At 39.9% G+C, this 22,951-nt stretch overlaps 1 protein-coding gene across 3 annotated transcripts in view; it reads right to left on the bottom strand.

Moving 5' to 3' along the window:
• Window positions 1-22,951, bottom strand: part of dmd (dystrophin) — a 97,517-nt gene that overhangs the window by 22,703 nt on the left and 51,863 nt on the right. For 2 of the 3 annotated variants that reach the window (XM_030779482.1, XM_030779483.1), the window contains exons 1-3: window positions 7,331-7,412; window positions 640-701; window positions 271-345 (exon numbers count right to left, since the gene is read on the bottom strand). In XM_030779482.1, coding sequence (XP_030635342.1) covers window positions 271-345; window positions 640-701; window positions 7,331-7,350 — 157 coding nt within the window. In that variant the 5' untranslated portion in view covers window positions 7,351-7,412. Of the gene's footprint in view, window positions 1-270; window positions 346-639; window positions 702-7,330; window positions 7,413-8,569; window positions 8,631-10,155; window positions 10,235-11,439; window positions 11,587-13,360; window positions 13,630-14,161; window positions 14,280-15,466; window positions 15,624-16,531; window positions 16,705-18,875; window positions 19,066-19,674; window positions 19,830-22,572; window positions 22,785-22,951 lie in introns of those variants that run through there. The other variant, XM_030779481.1, reaches the window with a different exon arrangement.

Genomic DNA, 22,951 nt, shown 5'->3' with positions numbered 1-22,951 from the left:
TGTGAAAATGAGTCTAGTTTGGACAGTTCTGGAGAGAACCATGTGAAATCAGGTTATACTCTGCACAGGGTGAAAAAAAATGACAGAGTCTCTAAAGCAGTTAACGAGTCGAACACTCTTGCATATTTAGTGCTTAAAAAAAACAAAAAAACAGTTTTGCATAAAGTATCTAGACATATTCTCTAAACATTCAGTCCTCTCCTTTCTCATAAACTCTGCATGGTAGCCTTTATTTAGCCTGCTAACAGCAGTGATTTTATAAAGACTCACAGCACAGAGCCTTCTGCAATCTCCTGAGCTTCATAGCCGTCCTGTACGCAGAGAACCGGACGTTATTAAGGTCCGCTGTGTGGAGAAAGAGAGACAGAAAACAGGCACATGTATTTAAACTGATACATCAGTTAAAACATAAAGCGCACATACAACACCTGAGCAGTATAAAACATTTCTTTAAACTGTCGTTTTGAATCATTTCAAACATGACAAGTCATTTTTCACAGAAATATAAACAGATCATGCAACAGAAATACAAAATTCAAGGGAAAAAAAAAAAAATCAGAACTTCGCAACAAACAAGAACATATTCTTTATGTAATCCGGTATAATAAACATATAAATATCTGTATGGACGTTCCTCACCTAGAGACTGATAGAGTTCTGCCATTTTTGGGTGGTCCCAACATGTCGTCTGGGTCTGATGGCTAGGAGAAAAGGGGGGGAAAAAAGAGAACAAACTCACTGTAAGAAACACAGGCTAGGGTGAAATGAAACTTGGATGAGGGCTTACGTTGAGAGATTACGTTCAAATAAAATGGTTCTAAACTCAGGAGGGCCCGCTCCACGGCATTTGCCAGGGACTCACAAACTGACTGAGTCACACGACGCCCTAATAAGAGAACATAAAACAACTAAATCTGCAAACACAAATTACCAGGGTGCGTGTAAGGAATGTCTGAAGGCCTTTTTCCACAGTCCTTACACGTACAGAGAAGATTACATCACGCAACACATACGGACAAGAGAAGGGTCCCTCCAGTCTGAATAAATGCACACCCATTTTTTGTAACCAGTGTTGTCACAATATTACGATTTTCCTTTTAGCACTAAGTCATGAATTTCTGTATTTGATACTTTTCCTCAAAACCGGGGGAAATGCTGTCAAATCCCTTTGAACGTGGTATTTCTGGACTGGACTCCATTTTCAGTCAAAACAAAAGCCTCTGGAGTGAAAAATACATGAACACAACGCTACTCAAAGCACCAGCCTGTGTCAATACCACCATAATCTATAATCTATAATCATTAGCTATACAGCCTACTGATGCATGTGTGAATGAATTCATCTCTGTTGTGGGTACAGGGGATGTTGTAAAGACTTGTCTGCTAGCTGGAAGCACATGCATGATCAGACAGTCTCTATCCGCAGTTAGCTAACTGTCTCTCAGACACTGTCATTTGGTTATGACGTCATGGACCATCAGCATAGTGCAAATATATATATGAATATGTACATTACTACTGTGGAAAGACTTTTCAATCACTCTGGATGTCTTTTGTGGGCATAGCTGGGTTAGTTAGCCATCACCAGTCCGTCTCTGACTTCCTTGAAAAGACCGGGAGGTCTGTCTGACAGATTAATGGCCAGGTTTGACGTGTTGCCTCCTTTTGCGAGACACACTTTAAACCTGCGTATGCACGGCAGGGCTGCTGTGTTAAACAGCTCTCCTTTTACACCCACTTTAAAGTATATCCAGATTTCACTTACAACCCCCCCCCCCGGCCCACTTGTCAATGAGTTTGGGCTTTGCTGGTGCAGCTGTCATTTCTTCAACATTTCTTCTTCAGCGAGAAAGTCATCGGCTCTCTCTAAAGATGCTCTCAACTCACCTCACGAATAGCCAGGTATCTATTTAGCCACATCAAACAGCCGTTCACACAGTAAAAAGGTACTGATATTCCAAAAAAAACAAAAAAAACCCCACTCGTATCGTGACACTTCTCAGTACTGGTTTACCATGAAACACTATTTGTAACACAGGAGTGTGCAGGGCAAACAATACGCAGGGTATAAACATAAAAAGTTTCATTCATGTAGCACATAACAATAAACACAGTGGCAAATATCTACTGGAGAGCAGGTTTTACAACTACAGATTTACTAAAAACATAGCGCTGGAGTATGCACTGACGTTTTGATTTTCAGTGATCATTTCAGTCGTCCCTATTCATAACAGATGATATTACAGCGGTGATTCAGCACCTATTTCTGAGATTCAGGAACGTTATAAAGTTGGTTTGACTCTAAATATTTGATATGGCACTTGAGAGGCCAAACAGAATCTTAGCAGTAGCTTTACCCATTTTAGAGGTTCCAGGGCCGCTTTCCAAAACACAGATGTACGAGTGCAACAGATCCTTGCAGTGACTTCTTCTAATATTTAAGCGTCTCAGGAGACGCCCCCCCTCCCCACAAAAATGTCTAACTAGATGTCCTCCTAGATTATTCAAATGATAAATGTACAACTTGGGGTAAAACCCCCCTGAGTGAGTTTCTAAAAAGTTATTCAAAGAAGACTGCTGTACGAAATGGAACGTCCATGACAAGTCAAATGGGTGTGTGCTGTTTCCATGGAACTTCACTTGTTTTGGTTTCCATGTTGTTTTTACTGCCATTCTGACATAGGTGACTGCCCTCAATGACAAAAACTCAGCAAAGCCCCCAAAAAAAGAGTCCCGGTCAAGCCTTTCTATCTTTCATAATAAAAATTCAAAAACTGTACACTCTGAAATTATGCCACGTTTTTGTTTTATCTGCTCTGACAAAAAGTTCCTTGTGCAGTAGCTGACAGGGTAAAACGATTATATCTGGTAATATGTTACGGATTCAAATTCATCAGGTAATGCTGAACTGAGACCTTAAGTCTGTTTAGGCATTGAGTAATTACATTTATCTGATTACCTGTAGCTCATTTCTCAAATATCTCAATATCTTATGTAGGGTAACGAAGGATTTGTTGGAAACAATTATTCTTCCTTTTTGGTGACAAACCCAAACAGGAGTCTATGCTGCCTACTGCGGTACGGCCGGAAAAAAATGGCTAGACACTCCCTGGAGAATTATCTTCCATGTATTAAAGTTTATAGATTACTGCCACCAGAAGCCCCCAGTCACTATTTACAACATTTTTAACAGAACCTCTGTACCCAGCATTTTGGAAATTTACAGAGTCTTGACAGAGACCTTCAGTTTTCAAGCTCTGAATAGCTTAACGCTATAGCCTTTTCCACACTCCGCCCAAAATGAGAAAAAAAAACCAACAACACTGAGGGAAGAAACCAAAATGCCCTCAGGTTGCCAGTGTTCCCTCAGGCCCATCAGGTCAACACAGGCTAATGGGCGACACGGGCCCATGTCTTCACCCGATATTATGACAGACTGTAAAGAGACACAGGGTCAATGGTTAAGCCAAAGTATCCATCAACATAAGACAAGGGAAAAGGATAGAGAGAGGTGCAGATTAGAGAACAAGTGGGGACAGTCTGTAACCACAGCCATGATCAGGTCAATCCTTCCAACTGAAAACCGTATTCAAACAGATAAAAACCGAAAGCTGTATTCATACAGGTACAGCGTATGAATTCCACCCAAGCTCACACTTACACGTCACACTGACTCCCATTATACAAATCTTGTTCATCGTCAACAGCGCACTATAGAAACAATCAATGAAATCAGATATAGCTACAAGCTGTGGCAAAATTAATAGCAGACTGCTTATATTGGCTTCAAATATCAATTTTAAGTAATGTGAGGTCTTGCAAAAACAATCAATCAATCATGTTAACAGAGATCTACCAGTAAAATGAATGATGAGGCCTTGTCAGTTCTACCAATACCAATCTGCATGAGGAATCTAGAAAGCTCCGGAGTGTATAGCACGCTTCCTCTGACAGAACACCACCAGCCTCAATGTGCAGTGTATAAAAGGCTGCAGAAAACTTCCGTACATAGCTGTGAGTGCCATTCTGTTTACCATTACAAATGAATACCACGTAATCTGACAGATGTGGTCTTTTTGTACAAGTCTGCTTTCTGATGACTCATCAGGTTAACATTACATGTTATACTACACATCTATTTAACACATCAAGATGTTCCATTTGAGAGCTGAGAAATACAGATGACAGAGGGTAAGAGTTGAGGGAAAACTGTGTTCAGGGTAAAAGCCTGGCTGTTTAACTGGAGTGGCTGGTCAAGTTCGGGCAATCACACCTGATCCACCTGACCAAGGCATTTAACCGCAAAAAAAAAAAAAAAAAAAAACCTGGTGCAGAGCTGTTCCTTCCACAAACACACATAGGATCTGGCCCTGCGAAAGCAAGTACGACCGACGGGGGGGGAAATGCAAATACAGAAACAAAGAGAGAACAGATAAAAATAAGTTCTACTTTTATGGCAGATTTTAGAAGGAAAAAAAAAAAACGCTACCAGCTATAAAAACAGGGAAAATGAATTAAGTCTACCACTCTGTCTCAACCGTAGGCGCTCTCTACACGGCACAAAAGACCTGCCCAGACACAAATGCCGTGTAAGCAGCGCCCGACCAAAACCAAACATGCACGTGCAGACTCGTACAGACGCGCTGCAAAGTACGGGCTTTTCATTTTTCACTTGGCTTTTCCCAATGAGGAGGAAGAGCCGTTTTGGTGGAAAAAAAAAAAAGGACAAACCGTAGGAACGTATTACTGAGTCAGTCCCTGATAAACACCCCCCCCCCCCCGCCTTGACACAGATCTTAAGTGCCATTTGAGCGTTACATTCCACCCTTGCTGCCAGAGAGGGAACATTTGTCTCCCTTGTGGCCTAAATCGGAGAGGAAACGCAGCTTACTTTGAAAAGAAACAGTCTGACTGCTGGGAGAAATCCCTTCCACTTCAGCAAAACATAATCTAATCGAGAGAGTTGTGATGAAAACGGGCAAAATGGGGAAAAGTGAAATATCATAACGGTAACAAATGTGATTTAATGACATAACAAATGTGATTAAACTTCTAAAGCCTTGTTAGTGAAAAAAAAGAAGAAGGAAAAAAAAAGTGTGTTTATCTTACACTGGGGAGAATTAAACTCTTCATTTCAAACAGAGGCCTAATTACCTAGATTGCACAGCTAACACAGGAGCAGTTGTAAAGAATCTAAACATGGGGAACTGCTTTGTGATGGCACTACAATTACAAAACAGAGACAGATTTTTTTTTTACAGACAGGCAGGAGTTCCTGAGCAGTCTCCCTGATTAAGACCCTCACTGGCAGTGCAGAGGCGTGTCCTACATTAGGGAATCACGGTTCGAATCCCAGCTGTGCCACATTACCCAAATGTGGCACAGTGTCCATGGGAACAGGGCTGAACACAGCTGACCGGGGCCCCTCTCATGCTTGCAATCTCAGTGGTGATTACTGACCACACAGACACCTGACCGACTGGCACTTATGTGGATGCAGGTAAAGCCAGGCGAACAGAGCTTTCCTCCAATCATGTCGGATTGCACGCCAATGAAAAATAGCCTTTTCTTTTAATTGGTTGGTGAGGAAAACCAATGAAACTTTTATTGGTTTTACTGGTTATTATAGCCACATAACATGCGGCTTTCACAGTTTAAGCTCATGTCATATGAGGTCTAAATTTACGTGAACATTCAAAACCAGGAGAGGTAAATTAGCCTAATAATAATTGTAATGACAGAATCATTGAATTCACTGCCCTAGATCCCCTGTCATTGGCCTTTGCCAAGGGGACCACTTCTGAGAATGCTGTAACCCTCTAAATGTAATTCAACTGTTTGTGTATAACTTCTACACTGTTATAGCCAACATGTACATAACAACATTCAGTATCTTGGGATTCTGCTTACAGGATAGACATAGAACTAGAAACAGGCAGAATTTGGATCATCTCTTATGAAATGTGTGTCCTATCATTTTAATGAAACCAATTCCTGTCAGCCCTCAGAAGCTGTTAAAGATTTATGTTAATCATATTTGTGACAGTTGCATGCATTTCTAGTGATTAGCGGTGGAGGCGAAATGTACTTTGTAATTTGTTCCTGCGCCTTTAAAACAAACAGACAAACAAACAAGAAACAGTGTGTTCAGATCTAAAGGCAATAGCGGCAGATTTTCTTAACGAAAACACTGGGTACATCTTTTCTAAGCGTTGCCCTAGTGAAACCACTCTTCCTGGAAAAATGTGAAACCAACAACAGGACCGGCATGTGTATACTGTGTGCAGTGGATAATGCAGTTCTGATTCTTTTTGAAACACAGAAGTTACGCTCCTAGACCATTTCAACGCAATTTTTTCTTGCATTGGGTCCTTCCACTGCACGTCTCTGTGTATTTTAAGTCTGAACGCCTGAATAAGAACCCTGCTCATCATCCTCACGACTATGACAGACAATGGACAAAATCAAGAGGAGCCATAAATTAAGCAAAAGCCTACGTTCGGAGTTTTCTTTACACTGAAACTGACAGCGCCCTCTATGCTCTCGCGCCTTGCGATGATAACGTCTTGCCAAATTTTCTTATTAGGTCCAATAGTTCCCTCCCCGTAGCGTCAGTGGTAAGTTATGTCAATGTAAATGTAGGTTTAAAGGTGAATGCCCCAGGACATCGGTCGAATTAACTATATTTTGCAACATGCGCGAAAGTGGAAAACGAAAGCCATTTACATGCAGTAAAATGTAGCAAAGACAAATCTGAGCAGCATAATTCTAATTTGCCCAAAATACTGATGACCAAACACTCAAGTACATACAGATAATACTAGGGAATGTTCAACCGGCTGCTGTTTAGTGTATAATGTAAATATGGTGAACTATTCTGCACTGTTAAAACATCTTACAAAATGATCGACTTTTCGTACCGTGGGTATTTGCCGAGATTTTAGAACCTACACAAATGCCTGACGAATCACACCTTTCTGTCAGCAAATGATCACGTTAGCTTACGACTCAGCCTCACAACTGGGCATAGGATGAACCAAAAGCGAACAGTCGCTGTGTCGGTGAGCGAACATCACAGGTCCTGAATAAATGAATGAAGAGAGACGACGATTGCAACACTATGTACGTAAAAATGTACAACACTCGTTGCCCTGTAAAATCTTTGGAGACTGTCACCTGCTTCGAAAATAAATAAATAAATATAGCATCGAGCTACAACTGGCGCGGGTTCTGTAAGGCAAATAAGAAACTCCTTCAGCGTCCTCTACTTGCAGGGCACACCTAGCTGCCAGTTTCCATCCATATTACTGCACCGACGGGTTCCACTTACTTCCTAAATTGCTCCCTCATCGCGTGGCGAAAAAATGGACAATCCAAACGTTTGCTGTAAATCGGAAGACCTGGTACAGACACGAATCACTGACGCCGCGTTCCCTCTCCGTGGGGAGCAAACGTCCGACTTCCCCGCAATCTCTTCTCGAGGGTTGGACAGACAAGGCGGAGCTACACTGTTCGCTCCCTTCCCCCAATCTATTCACTATGGATCTACAGCTTGAGAGAAAAGGAGCTATTATTTATTGTCCTGTCAGGGAGGGCTCATCAACACATTTTAAGGTAGACCAGAGTACAGTCCTCAGCTAACGGAACAAAACGTATCTTTAGGTCAAACGAGCTAGGAGTCGAACGCCGTGGACGTTATTTTAATAATCTTGAAGTGTTGCGTTTCTTGTTTATCCTTGCTTTGCGTAACGCAAGAGAATTTCTTTTGCAACCATGAAAATGAGCGCTAAAAGAAAGCTCTTGCAGAATGGTTTAAAAGGATACTTAGCTACTCTTGACATTGTTTTTTACTCCTACTGTATATTGTGAAGCATGCTGGGATTGGAATGTTCCAAACAGCCATCCTTAGACGGGGTTGTGCTGTTACCATGGCCACATTCAAGAAAATCAGTCCTCCAGATCATGTGATCTTTATAGTCCTTCTCGATTGTTTATTCTTGTGTATCACTGGCGCCCGAGAGAGCGAGTGTCTGTAACTGAACTATCAATGTATCTCTGCAAGGTTCAGACACGTCGGTTTATGCCTATCCACTTCAAAACCTTACTAAGTTCGAAACCAATGTTTTCCAGTCTAAATTACTGAAGCATGAGGTAAAGACTAAGGAGCCGGGGAGTTATTTAGGCCAACTCTCTTTTTCCCGGCTGGCATGTCTCTATCAGCTAAATCATTCTACACCACTAGTCAGCGTTTGGGAAATGCCTTCATCTTGCAGCAGATTTCTTCGTAGTTTCACGACCTTCAAAAAATAAAATAACTGTACACAATACTAACAAATTTACTTTCAGGGAGGGGGGCGCCAAATAAATAAGAGGTTTAATGACCATTCCACGTGAAAACCACCCTAATTACCTAACTAAACCAAAACGTTTGTCAGATTACTTTAAAGACCATGTGTTTCTGATATGTTGAGACACTGCGAAACTTGCAATCGACAGAGTTAAGATTTAAAAAATGATGTGTTCATCAGCAAATATACAAGAAACTGCACTGTACTCTTAGTTTACTTACTTGATGTAGTAGGGGACATTGTTTGGTGAGACTGACCTTTCATAAGGAGGGTCTACAGATGCTGTAAAAACAAATATCAGTATCATGATATGTTCATTACATGTTGCACACATAATAGTCATCCAAAAGTAAAAACTCATTAAAGGTGAGTGAAGAAGCTGTATTAAACGGATAGTCCATGTCATGATATTTGTTTTGTGATCAATAACTGGGAAAATTCTGCTAAGTCTTTCTAATAAATGAAGTCTCTTTGCTCTGTTCAGTGGACTTTTCCTGGATCAATATATTGCCCTTTATTGCATTTTCCCACTCTGCTTGAGAACAGTGATTTATCTTGTAATTTACGTGAACTAAATAATTCATATGCTGTGAGTTTATTGTTTCTGTCTAGGAACAAAAATAAATGTATTTCTGTCCCTTCTGAATCTCGGATAACAACATGATTGAGTGTGTTTGCATAACGGTCTACTATGCATTTTATAATTCTCCACCTTTGCTGTACAACCATTAATAATTTTCAAACTACTACTGTGATTATATGATTACAAACTCCCTTTTTATTGGCCTCATTTCTGTGGAAAAAAAATTCTAAGCTCAATTTAATTGATACATGACTGAGATGAATAGGTACTTGTTTGACAGCAGTAAACCTAACAATTCAGTAAAAAAAAAAAAAAAACTGGCCGTATCAAGCCAAATATGCCAAGCTGGCAGTCAGTGGCAAAATGGTTGGCCTACAGCAAAATAATTAGTTCTGGGTGTGGTAAAAGTGCACATTAAACTTGTCTGGTAAGCAGGTCTACTGTTTCTCCTTTAAAAGTCAATTTGCCACAGTGTTGGGTGGCGGCGTATTTGTGTTTTGACAAGTCTGCTAAATGTGTATAACAAAGCAGAAGACTGATGTCTTCATGCATAAATTGCAGGCCAGACATACTGGTATTTGCATGGAAATAAATGAAGGTTTTACCCTTCACTGAAAATCAGCCATCAAACAAGTTTCTTAGGTTGATAAAATTTTGAATTATATAATTGAAAAAAAAAGTGAAAAAAGCAAATCATCAAATCATTTCTTCTCAAATTGTGATCGTAGCTGTCAGACTAATTTATACTGTGCACCCTGTGCCACTGTCAATCTAGTTGTCCAAAAAATACTCACGTCACTTTTGCCCTTTAAACTGTTTTCTGTGGACACTAGCAGAATGCAGTAAATTGTCGTGAAACTTGCCCACAGAATACTCATGACACATCCCTTTTGCAAATCATGAAACATTTTTGAGTGCAAAAATAATTGGTTGCTGACATGAATACTGGTGCCACTTGATTTTTACTGTTAAGAGAAACTTTGGTTTAACTCGCATCATCACACACTCTTTGGGTAAATGATTTGATAAAAGTTGTATCTGACTATCAATAATGTGACTTAACCTAAAACTCACCATGTGTTAGCACGCTGGTTGCACAGTAATGTGACAATTTTGATAAGGGCACTCTTTTTTTTTTTTTGGTAACAAATCACTGTCTCAGTGCAGAATAAATATCAAATTATTTGAGTGATATGTCATAAAAGAGAGAGAGAGATAACTTACGGCACACAAAATGTTTAGTCTGGGGTCCCAGGTCTCTGTGAGCATCAGTGAGCTGAGTCAAATGCTCTTCAGTCGAGATCTGATAAGAGTGAGGGAGGATACAAAGAGTCAAAGACTTAGGGCAGGATTTTCAGAATGTTGAAACATTTGCAGAAAAAAAGAGGAGGAAAAAAACAGTGATAGGAAGTTGGACGGAAATGAAAGAAGGGGTTGGAGAGACAGAACAAAGAGAGAAAGGACAGAGCAAGGAACAGCAGCAAAATGAAAATGCAGAAGGAAAAAGGGCTTTCACACAGAACATTTTGAAATGGATTTGACTCTACATTGTGATTCTCCAGTTTTATATGTGTACCCAAAATGTATCAGATAACAGAACAAAAAGAGTAATAACGCTTTATTTTGTAGTACAGTGAATAAAGCAGCATCTGAGAGTCTTCCAAAGGTCTACCGCATCTAGATGACTGATATGTGGATGACATGGAATATATATGGTTCCTACCATCAGACACACAGAAAGTCTAATATTATGTAATACTGTTCACTGCGTCAGTAAGGTTCTCAAGAGGGACCTGCTGACCCTGCTGTAGCTCAGGATTTCAAGGTTGCAACTGTAGTTTTGTGTTTCCTATTGGGCTATTTATAGTCCTTACTTTTCTGGTGTTCATGACACAAGCCTGCACACTTTGATATCATTTTCTATATCATATATACAAAGTAAAATTTACGGGAAACACAATCAAAAGACTCTCCAGTTCTCTGTAGTAATAAATGATGATATGCGTCCGGTAAATGTCATTTATTCTATGTGGAGAATTGTTGTTACACATTACAGTCCCATATGGGAACAAGGGCTGTTTGTGTCAAATCACATATCTCTTTTACTGGTAAGTCACTGATTTAGTATTGCTGTAGAACTTTACAGCAAGAACTAACTTACTGTAAAACACTAAAACAAACAGTTGTGACCATCTTCATGATAAACTATTCCCTTTGCAATAGAAAACTTTCCTGCAACTGGTATCTGCCCTTTGACTGGTGCAAAAAAATATTTTAATTATTTAATTATTATAGCACTCATACCTTTGCTGATAACGAATATTAAATGATAAAACTTACATAACTAAAACACTCAAAAGTGTGTTTGGAAAAAAAACAAAAAAAAACTTTGCACTAAAACACTTTGAAATGTGGTTTAGTTTTTGCATCCTTTGACAGAAACCAAATGCATAGTTTTCACACAAATTGCTGAAAATGCTCTGGAAATCTTAAGGATTGAGTACATACCTGTAAAAGCCTCCAGCGCATGTTGAGGTCATCCAGCCGGTTGAGGTTTGATGGTGAGAGCTGAATGTCTCCAGGACCAAAAGTGGAGGCCAGTTTGTTAACATGATTCACATCATCTTGTATTGGAGCAATCTCCTCCTGGAAGGCCTGGCAACAGTCAAGTAAAACGTGTAAGGACTCCACTGAAAAAATGCCAGAGTTACACTGACTCTCACAGCAGTTTAACTGAGCATGCATTAAGTGTGGAGCACTCCCTTAAATTTATTAATGATCACTTAAATACAAGAGCATAATAGCTGCTCGGTAGGCATTTGGACAAAACAATAAATATACAGTAGCCTTGGTATCCCTTTACTACACTGAGATGATTATTCTGACTGCAGTAACGGGCGCTCATGGTGCCTTCAGAAATTATTCACATTCTTGGAGTTTTTCCCAGATTTTATGCTCCAACTGAAAATAAAATATGTTTCACTAAGACTTTTTGTCATCCATCTGTAGACACATTACGTGACTGACATGATTTCAAAAAGAAATACACCTGTCCATGAAAAATCTCATACTCAACAGAGCACATCAAAGTAGGAACTGCACCACAAAGGCGAAGGAGCTGTCTATAGAATTCTGATAGAACCATGGGGAGGAAAGGATCCAGTGTGGGGCTATAAAAAGATGTTAGAAGTTCTCAAAAAGAACAGTAAAGCCCATCAATAAGGAATGGAACACGGGCCCACCCGGATTCTTCTCATTACCGGCTGTCTCCTCAAGCTGAGCAGCTGGCCTGAAAGGACCACCCTGACAAAGTTACAGAGCTCCACAGCTGAGACAGGAGAACCTGTCTTACAGAACAACACTCTCTGAAACTCCTCAGTAATGTGACCTTCACAGGAGAGTGGCCACGTGGACGCGAATCCTGAAGAAAAAAAATGGATGCAGCTCCTGAAAATGCCCCGATTTTTTGAAAAAAGATGAACGTATGTAACAGACTCAGTCAATGTACCAAATGTTCCTATGAAGACACGGACTCAATTCCCTGTCTCCAGTCTATGGCTGGCGCAACCCAAACACCACTGGTAATCCATCACACTCCATGTCTTCCATAAAGTGTGGTGTTGGCTGTAACATGCTATGGGGTTACCTTTCAGCTGCAGGGACTGGGGCACTTGTAAGGATACAATGAGAACAATGGGAACAACAAATGGAGACGAACACAGGAGGATTCTTGAAGAGAATCTGTTTCACCGTGCAAAAGACACTAGACTGAGGGAAGGATTCATCTTTCAACATGACAATGAACCCAGTCACTGAGACACTTCTTCAAAGTAGTGACTACAAAGGGGGATGAAATAGGATTTCAGAGTTGCTTCTTCTTTTTTTTTTTTTGTAATTCTTTGTTACACTACAAAGATATGTTTGCACCTTTCCATTGACTATGATATGTGAAACAAGAAGGAAAATATTGGAAAAAGGAAAAGAAAGAAAGAAAGAAAGAAAGAAAGAAAGAAAGAAAGAAAGAAAGAAAGAAAGAAAGAGGGAACAAATTTTAATGCATTAAACATTTTGGTAGTAATATAACATTTACAGTTTGGTATGTACACTATCTCAAAGCACCTTATGTGGTTTTTCCTGTTTTATGACATTTGGAGGTTCCCTTGTGATTTACAGATGCTTATGACATTCAGTTATTTATGTAAAGTTCAAATCAATTATTAACTGAATTTAATATTCATCAATGTTAATGTGGAGGAGAACAAATCCATGGCTAAAACAAACATGGCAGGGCTTATTTGACAAAATTATTAGGTATATGCATTATTCCTACTTTTGAATTATCCAATATTCCATCCAAAAGTGTAGTTAATTAGGAGCTGTATCACTGAGGTCACTCTCGGTTCATGTAAGGTGAAATGTAGTTACTCACTTTGACTCTGTCTATGTGCTCTTGCAGAGAGTCGATAAGCAGGTCGCCCACTGGCTCCCAGGAGTCCTTCACCATCTCAGCCTGCCGAAGTTTTAATTCCAACTGGTCCTCTGCCTCCTGAAGCTCCATCAGCCGCTCCAGGGCCAACTCCAGCTGTCGCTGCCAATCTACCGCAGCTCCGCTAAGCCCCTGCCAGCCCGCGGACACATCCTCCGCTTCCTTACGCAATATTTTCCCCACATTCTGACCTCTCTCTGCAGGACTGGTATCTGATGAAGCAAAAAAAAAAAAAAGGGAGGGTGGGGGTATAAAACATTTTTTGATTAAAAATATCCTTTGTGCACAAAGGGTAACATATTGTAAACTGTAAACCGTTTTGGACATGATTAATTTAAATGAATTCTGTGCTTCATGAGCATCTTTTTTTTTCTCCCAGATCCCAACAGAGTCAAAAACCAGCCCACACCTCGGATCAGAACCAGCACTGAACAGGCCTACGATCAAAGCGGTAAAAATTCTATAACGGGTAGCGGATCCAGAGAGAGGAGTGTGGGTCAATGCCAATTTCTAAATAGTTTTGTCTCAAACAATCACAGAATAATGTCAGTTTCAACATCTCTCTAGGATTTTAGGGAGGACAGTAATGAAACAGGTATGTAACCTAATAACTTCATCCAAATGAAGTGGGTAAGTCTCCCGACTCCACTGGGAATCACTGGAGCACTTTAGAAAAATAAACAGCCTGTTACTTATTTCAGGCTTCTCATGTGACTGTGTATGTAAATGTGACAGCCTTATTACCTTTCTGCTCCAGGGGCTGTTTTCTGTCTTCACGGGGAAGCTGAGAAATGAAGGTTTTCACGGAGTCAAGCGCCCGAGTGATGACCGGCTCTTTAGCGCTCAGTTCTCTTCTGAAACCCTGGAGAAATCCATCAGTGTGCAGTCATATATCATGAGAAGAACCAAAACGAGGGACCTTAAAGTCCCTTTAATGTTATCTATGACTGCACTAAGGCTGATTTGTTAATAACATTGCTATCTGAGGACAAACACTTAGAGAAAAAAACTTGGCAGAATGTATTATACCTTCAGTTCAAGTATGTGTTCACTTAAACAATGTTTCAAATAGATAATGAATATAAGCATATACTGCTGGAAATGTAACAACATACCTTCAAAACTAGTAACTGTAAATCTGACAGATATTTTAAACTGTGGGTGATGTAGACTGTGACTTTTACACTGTGACACTGTTTATGGCAGAACAATGAACAAATAAGACATAAATAGACAGTGACACTTATTAGAATGTAATTCCTGAAATTATTATTCATAAAATCATATCATTACTGTCGTCCTAAACGTTATGTGTCAGGAAAAGTGAATTTTCTTATAGTTTAGTTTTAATGTTTCTGGGAATGTTGAATGATAAAATCGATTAGTTCTCTCCTAAAAGTTGAAATTTCTCATTAAAACAAAACAGCAGTGATTCCAACTAGCAGAAGTGTAACAAAATCAAATCCCTAACACAAAATGAACCATGACATTACTGTTGTCAGGTGACAGTTTATCTTGGTTACGGGAATGAGATTATTGAATTTCTGTTCCATTAGAATTGTTTGTCACGGAAGAAATGCTGATGTAATCACAACACGGCATTTTCCATTGCACTCCAGAGTTCTTGTGCAGATCTACCTCTCTCTTGTACAATGAGTTTTCCTTTTATATAATACTGTATAGTCAAAACAGGACAACTTTGTTCTCCTACTAGTTTACTGTGCCATGCCAATATGGTAGCAATTGGATGTAGCAGTTTAGCAATTAGACCACAGCAGTATGTTGAAGTTCAAGTCTGACTAATAATGCATCACAATTCAAGAGCGAATACTGCTTAAAACATTGTCATTGTTCTTAAAAATGTTATCAAAAATGTATGTTTCTCTCCTCAGCAGAATGTCTCCTGTAGTCATTTTTAAAAGCCTTTTAGTGTAGTTACACAAGTGTGCTCTAAAAGCATTCCAGAAAATTTCAGTTTGTCTAACAGTGCTTGACTACAAACATGCTTTGGTCATTCATACGGGGTCCCTGCATGTTTAACGTCCAAACCTTGTGTGTGATGAGCTGTTGATGCACAGTCGGTACATCGCCCCCAACTGGTGCCTGCTGGTCCAGCTCCTCTCTTTTTAGCTGCAGCCAAGTTAATATCTCCTGCAGGGACATGTGCATGTGTTTCCACTGCTCCATGTTAGCATCCAGGTAAGGCCTACGGGAAACACTGTGATGAGTGTCTGAACACACGTGGCATTATATGGTATTAAATGGTGAGCTAGTTTCTCAAATCACATCTATTTATAAATAGTAATTATCACACATATGTGGATTAAATGGGACAGAATGCAAACGCCCATGCGGCCTTTAAATGTAATTGCTCGGATTAAGAGAGATTATCTAAAAATCCAAAGAATGTTTTTGTCCTGTGAAATCAGACAAGCTGCTATGAGAACTTTAAAACTTTAAAGAACTTTTGCAAAATCTTTCATGAATATTTTGTAACACCTTGGTGTATCTTAATAATGTTTGATATTTGGGGGTGTGACAATATGACAGATTTGAATGATCCAGACAGAATAGCTTGTGAGAGCATAGGCATTCGTGCAGGTGTGCTGTTGATTTACATATGTCAACATAAATATTTCAGAATGTAATTAATTATCATTCATTCATTCATTCATTCATTCATTCATTCATTCATTTTCTAAGCTGCTTATCCTAATTAAGGCCACGGGGGGTGCGGGATCCTATCCAAGTGTTCATTGGGCGAAATAATTTATACCATGTATAATGTCATGTTCAGCCATGCCCCCTTCCCCGCCTCCCCCACACACACACAAACACACAAAAAAGGGTTTTCTTTTAAACTAGACGATGACATAAAACTTTTCCCAGAGTGGGCATCAAAGTTTCATAACAAATATGAGGTGTCTCATACCCTGAATGTCAATAATTTTGTGGAGTGACATTTCGATATCTATTTTTTATGCTAATAAAAACCTTAAGCTTCTTATTAATTATTGCTTTAAAAGATTAAAAAAAAAAAGATTATTAATTATTCTAAATCCTTTTCTAATCCATCAAATACATATTTATTACTACTTGACTCATCCATCTTACCTCATGCTGATAACTTTGTTGCGCAGTTCATGCCACCTCTGTCCCATGTTGTCAAGGCGTTTCTGGAGCAGCGCGGCGTCTTCCGATTCGCCCAGAGAGCACAGGATACGCTGGCCATTCTCATCTAGTGAGTGGTAAAGCTCAGTATGGCCATCAATCTCCATCTGGAGATCCTGAATATATATAGAAATAGACATGCTTCGGTCTTCGTAGTCACACTTATCCACTGAATTGCCAACCAGTGACTGAGGTCGTTTACAGTTATAAGGTTTACAGCTCTAAAAACAGGTGGCCAGAGGACACCCTGATTTGAGTCAGGAAAGGATAAAGTGATCATTGAGACGGGATGAAAGAGCACCCACACTTGATGCTGTAGAGGTCTTACTAACTTACTCGTATGTACGCTTAAATGAGGACCCCCACCCTTCCACACCCGCCCCCACAGCGCACATACACACACACGTACGCACACACATACACACACACATACGCACGCATACATACGCACACACATATACACACACATACACACACACACACACACACATACACACACATACACACACACACGCATACACACACACATACGCACACACATACGCATGTACGCACACGCATATTACACTGATTACATTACTGTTAAATTAATGGTTAAATGCTTAACTCAAGTAAGGCTGCTTTTATTGTAGAAGTCAAGTTTTAAGTGTATTCTTGAATTTGACAGTAAATAAAACATTACATAAAAGTCCTTGTTAGTGTACTCCAAAAATGCATCAGAGAAAATTAAACTATATTCATTTTCATACAAATAAAACATAGAGGTATGTGCTTCTGTTCTCAGATGAGAGCAATGGGAAAACCTTTTTGGCCTGATAGAGTCCATAGGAATGAGGCAAAGTGATGTAACAAAACAACATCAACCATTATAAACATCAAACCAAAAGAGAATACAGGCTAAATGTCAAGTAAGATAAAAGCTAAATTGACATTGGCATTTCAATGGCGAAAAAATGCATTAAAATGAAGTTTCTGACCTTGACGTGGTAGGTCTTCCTGTGTAACATTTTTACTCAATGATAGACATAACACCACCGAAAGAAAAAAAAAAAACTTGCCAAAAAACACATGTAGCTTTCCCTGCTCCACTCTCTCTCTCTCGCACACACACACACACACCCTCACTCTTCCTCTTTCTCTTCTGCTATCTGCGAGTGAATTAGAGGGAGGAGAGAGAAAAAAAAAATTATAAGGGAAAATGAAAAAAAGGGGGGGGGGGGGCTGTATAACAATATGCTTGTCTGTTAGATATGAAGTAAACTACAGTAGCCTGTTGTTGAGGTGACACTGTCCCTGTTGTTTGGCGAGTGAGTGGGCACTAGCACACTAGAATAGGTCAGCGGCCGGTGCCCGAGAGAACAGGCAATTCTCTTCATTTCTCGCATCTTATCCTGCCTCTTCAGTTTAACTGCTTCTGCTCACTGTGGCTAAAGACGCGCGTCTACCACAGTAAAAGTCCATGCAATATGATCAGGGAAAAAAGGCTTCGCTTGAAAACAGTTGTGGGAAATACTGGCTTTTGGCTTTATATTTGTTTTTCTATGGTTGGCACAATGAGACTAAATCCCTAAAAATGAGTAGATTTTGAGGGATTAGTCATGAAATGAGACATAAAGAGCTTCATCAACCTTGTGAAGCACCAAACCGTTGACTCACAAGTTGTTTTGTTATTAGTTTTTGTGAGGGTTTAGTCATACTGAACTGTGTTCAGGGAAAAGTGTCTCTTTATAATGATCTTAGATGCACTATCTAAGTGAATAATCAGTGAAATAACAAACTTCAAAATTAAATTAACTCTAAAGACACTGAAAATGATTTGAACGTTGAATAAATGAACATGCTAAATTGAACAAAGTCTCCGAATGGAAACTGCTGATAATCAGGTTCTTTGTAAGATGCCCAAGACTCACACTGAAAAAAAATCTTTGTGGGTTAGTGTCAGGGCAATTCAGTAACACGGATAAAAAAAAGTGTACAGAATCGATCCAACATCCAGGACCTACTAATTCATTCCTCCTCCTCAACTGGTATCTCTCTCTCTCTCTCTCTCTCTCTCTCTCTCTCTCTCTCTCTCTCTCTGTCTCTCTCTCTCTCAAGCTAGAGGTTTGATTGATTGCAAAGTGTAACTTACACCCAATATCTTCCAGGCTAATTAATTCAACATGCGCCCTAGAAGCATTTTTTAAAGAGATGGTGCTCTTGGAAAAGACATTCTGGTTTGTAAATATCCCATTGAATTTCACAGGGGTGAACTGGATCTGAACCAGGTTTCCCAGATTCCCCTCACCTTCCACTGCTCCACTATGTGCTGCACGGCATCTGGGTCCTCCAGGAGTCTTTCCTTGTAGGTGGCGTCCTGTAAAACGTTTGCCGTGGTCTCAGCCTCTGTCAGCCAGTTTAAGAACTTCTCAAGGTCCAGATAGAACTGCTGTAAGAGCTGCAATCCTCCCTCCAGGTCGGACTTTCTGTCCCCAAGACTGAGGAGAGAAAGGTATAACAGTCACTGACGTGTTTCTGACAACCTTAAACACAAATAAGTCACATTCAGTACACAGGTGTGCAAATAGGAGGAGTAGGATTAGTATTAATGGTCAAACAAACACCATTGTGTATCACCATACTATCCATTCCATTTCAGATGTATCTCAGACTTCAAAATTATGATAGCAGGGACACCTAAGGCAACTAAGACATAGAGTCTAATGCAAAAGATTTTTTTTTTTTTAACAAAACAGGGTTTTACCAATCTGCGGTTTAGAAATGGAAAGCACATCTTGCATTTGACAAGCGAAATTGACCGCTGTACGCACAAAACATACACAAGTCTTACTTGGGCAAAACTTCTGTAGTTCAGAAGAAACGCTCTGAAACTACATAAATATTTGAAGAAAATACACGAACAAGCAGATCAATCTGATTTATGGGGGATGTTCTGAATTATTTGTTTGGATGGGTTCAGATGGAGGTTAAGGTCCTCTGGTCCAAACACACATATAAATAAATCTAAGTCTCTTTCATTAGAGACACGTATATTAAACGGCTCAGTAGGAAGATGCGGCAAAACACATGTCCAAAAATGAACTTACCGTTTGTTGATATTAGCCCAGGCAGCGTTCATACTCTCGGTTAGCTGTCTGACCTTGTGTGTATCATCATCAGAATAGAGGGTGAGTAGTTTGTTGGCCAGTTCATTGGTCACATCAATTTGTGTTTGCCACTGCTGTATGTCCTTAGCCAATTGCTGTAAAGTGTAAAGTAAAGATATCAGACAGACATTTTCACTGGGTACCTCAGGCTTGATATTCTGTAAACCTGCTTTGCCATAACGTCTACTGCAAAAAAAAAAAAAAAAAAAAAAGCTACACAAATGAAATTGAGTTCAAATTAAATTACTGTCTCTTGTCAAAAGGAGGACCACTTAAGCGAAGAAAGTGTATTGAAATGTGTAGAAATATAAGAAAGCATATGTTTTACACTTCAGATGTACTGATGGATTTCTGTTCCTACTGTTTATGCTTAAAGTACCTATAAGTTTACCTGAATGTGGAGTATCCTGATATACATCAGAACACTAAAGAAAAGTATGAATAATAAAAGTTCATATGTGTTGACCTATGGGTATACTGACAATAGCTTCAATATAATTAAACTGTTGACACAACAACCAGTTATTTCAACAGACTAATACACCGATGAGCCAAAACATTATGACCACCTGCCTAACATGCTGTTGGTCCTCCGTGTGCCACCAAAACAGCGCCGACCCGCCGAGGGTCGGTCGGTCCGCCACATCGCACAGATGCTCAATCGGATTGAGATCTGGAGAATCTGGAGGCCAGGGCAACACCTTGAACGCTTCATCATGTTCCTCAAACCATTCCCAAACATCGTGTGCAGTGTGGCAGGGTGCATTATCCTGCTGAAAGAGGCCACTGCCACCAGAGAATACCATTGCCATGAACAGGACTTGAAGGATCTGCTGCTGATGTTTTGGTGCAAGATACCACAGGACACCCTCAGGGGTCTTGCAGAGTCCATGCCTCGGCAGATTGGCACTGTTTTGGCGGCACATGGAGGACCAACAGCATATTAGGCAGGTGGTCATAATGTTTTGGCTCATCTGTGTATTTACCACTGTTTCTGATGTTTACATTTCGAAATTGATTAAGTATAACAATATGTGGTGTTTGTGGGCTGACTGAGCAAATATAGCTGCAAACACTTTCTCAAAAATCAATAGTCAAACTCACTGCTTCATTTCATCCAACCTCCTGAAAGAATGACTGGAAACAGTATCAACAAGATCACGCACCATATAAAAGCCCAGCACAGGCAAAATAAAATCAAAACAAACAAACAAAAAAAAATGGCTCTTTGTTTTCTCTGACCCACTTGGCATTTCAGAAATCATTTATTTTGTGATTCACTGTCAGCAAAGTCACCAGCATGCACAACAAGGCAAATCTTTTTTTTTCTTTTTCTTTTCTTTTTTTTTCTGAGTTTGTTTTAGGTTCTTACAGAAAACGACTGACTGAAATGAAAAAGTCAAAATCCAAAGGTTGGATCGAAAAAAAACAACCGGGTTATGAGTCAAGAAGAGTAAACTTCCCTTTTACTTCACGCTCTAGCACTTTTTGGATAAACATTTTTACAGATGCAATTGTTTCTCTATTACTTTTTTTCACAGTACTTGAGACAGGAATGACAAATACTCTCTGACTTTAAATTGTAACACATTTTCCTCTGAATGAGTGAGCATACATTACAATTACTCTGTCTGATTTAGAAATTTCACCCTCCAATCCGGAAGAAAGATATAACTTGCGCTCACTTGTAAAGGTCAGACTGTCCTCCTTCTGCAGTGTTTCAGTGGTCTCTGGGTTCTTTATAATCCTCCTCAACAACTTCTCTCACAAACTGCAGGTTATTTGACAGTTCCTAGAACTGTGAGTGCTCCAGCAGGGAGTTGAGCACTCTATTACAGAGCTCCCCAGCAATGGAATAGCTTTCCAAATGCTTGGGATTCAGACACACTCTCAATCAGTAAGTCCAGACTAAACTCATCCTTATCCAGTAAAGCCTTTGGGTAAATATGACAAAGCCAGATATTCTACTACTGTTGATATCTTAGTCAAAGAAGCAGAGCTGCATGGGGCTCATTGGCCAGGTGTTGTGGTGAACCGAACTGTCAGTGTTATTGCCCTGTCACCAAATGTGGCTACTCCCATCGGCTGAGCACGTTTTGGAGGGGTGTTAATGTCTCGGATAGCTCTAACAGCTTTGCTTTCCACAAGCTCTCACTTTTAGTTAATCTGCCGCAGTAAGACCTGTGTGACTTTAATTATTGTACTCTGCTGAACGTACAGTTCATACCCTTTCCATCCTCACGCAATTACTCAAACCTTCCCTTTCCTGTCACCTCTGAGCTGCCTGCAGGTCCAGATACATCTGATCTGACTCATTCTTTGTCGTATGGGTAACTGACGACCGGTCCTGGGGCTGTCAGTGCTGACATCTGAGTTCCTGATTGCCTGCTGCCCCGTATGGTTCCATGCTTGTCTTACAGGAAGCTGCTGTCTTGCACCAATGCATACATATATCTTAGTCTCTCTATCTACGCAATCTCTGGAACCAGAACTTGTCAATCTTGTTTAATGGTGAGAGACTTTTAAATCCCACATCCGGCTCTTATAGACTTTGCACTCTGTTTGAAATAAATGTGGGAGAGGATGCTTTACGTTTGCTTGTACTGGAAGTATGTTTTAAGCATTCTTAGCATACCTAAAGAGTCTTTTGCACTTTTTCACTTCAGGTTTACGTGAGTTTACTTGCATTAAGTAAACTGTTTTAGAATATCACCTAACGCTCTTTGGATAAATAGAGCTTCAAATGACCTATTCTGACATGCAATACCCTTTTACCTCCAAACACTGACTCAGTATTTATTGTGTGTTTACTTTAATATCCTATTTATTTATAATCACCTTGGCAGCGGCATTTTGTTCTTTCAGATCATCCACGGTGTAGGAGATTCCTTTCCAGCCTTCCAGTTTTTCATTGGCTTTTTTGAACAGGGGTTCCACCTTCTTTCTGGCCTCAAGCCAATCACTCGAATCTTGTAGCATGTTCTGCAGCTGAAGAACCCTGTCCGTCAACTTAGTGTGAGATTCTTCCCAGTGATTCTGTAACTTTTCAACTTCCAAACAAACAAATACAAAAAACAAACCAATCAGCCATCAGAAATCATTCTGAACATTCTGCAGAACACAGCAGTTAAATAAAACTCAAAACTATACTATCGTCATTGTAAAACAGGCAAACCGGTTGGATGGTCACTAAATGTATCCTAAATTACCTTTAGAT

Source organism: Chanos chanos, chromosome 7 (assembly GCF_902362185.1).
Source record: "Chanos chanos chromosome 7, fChaCha1.1, whole genome shotgun sequence".
In the NCBI taxonomy this organism is placed as follows: Eukaryota; Metazoa; Chordata; class Actinopteri; order Gonorynchiformes; family Chanidae; genus Chanos; species Chanos chanos.
The sequence above is the reverse complement of the archived record's forward strand: the minus strand, read 5'-3'. Positions and strand labels throughout refer to the sequence as shown.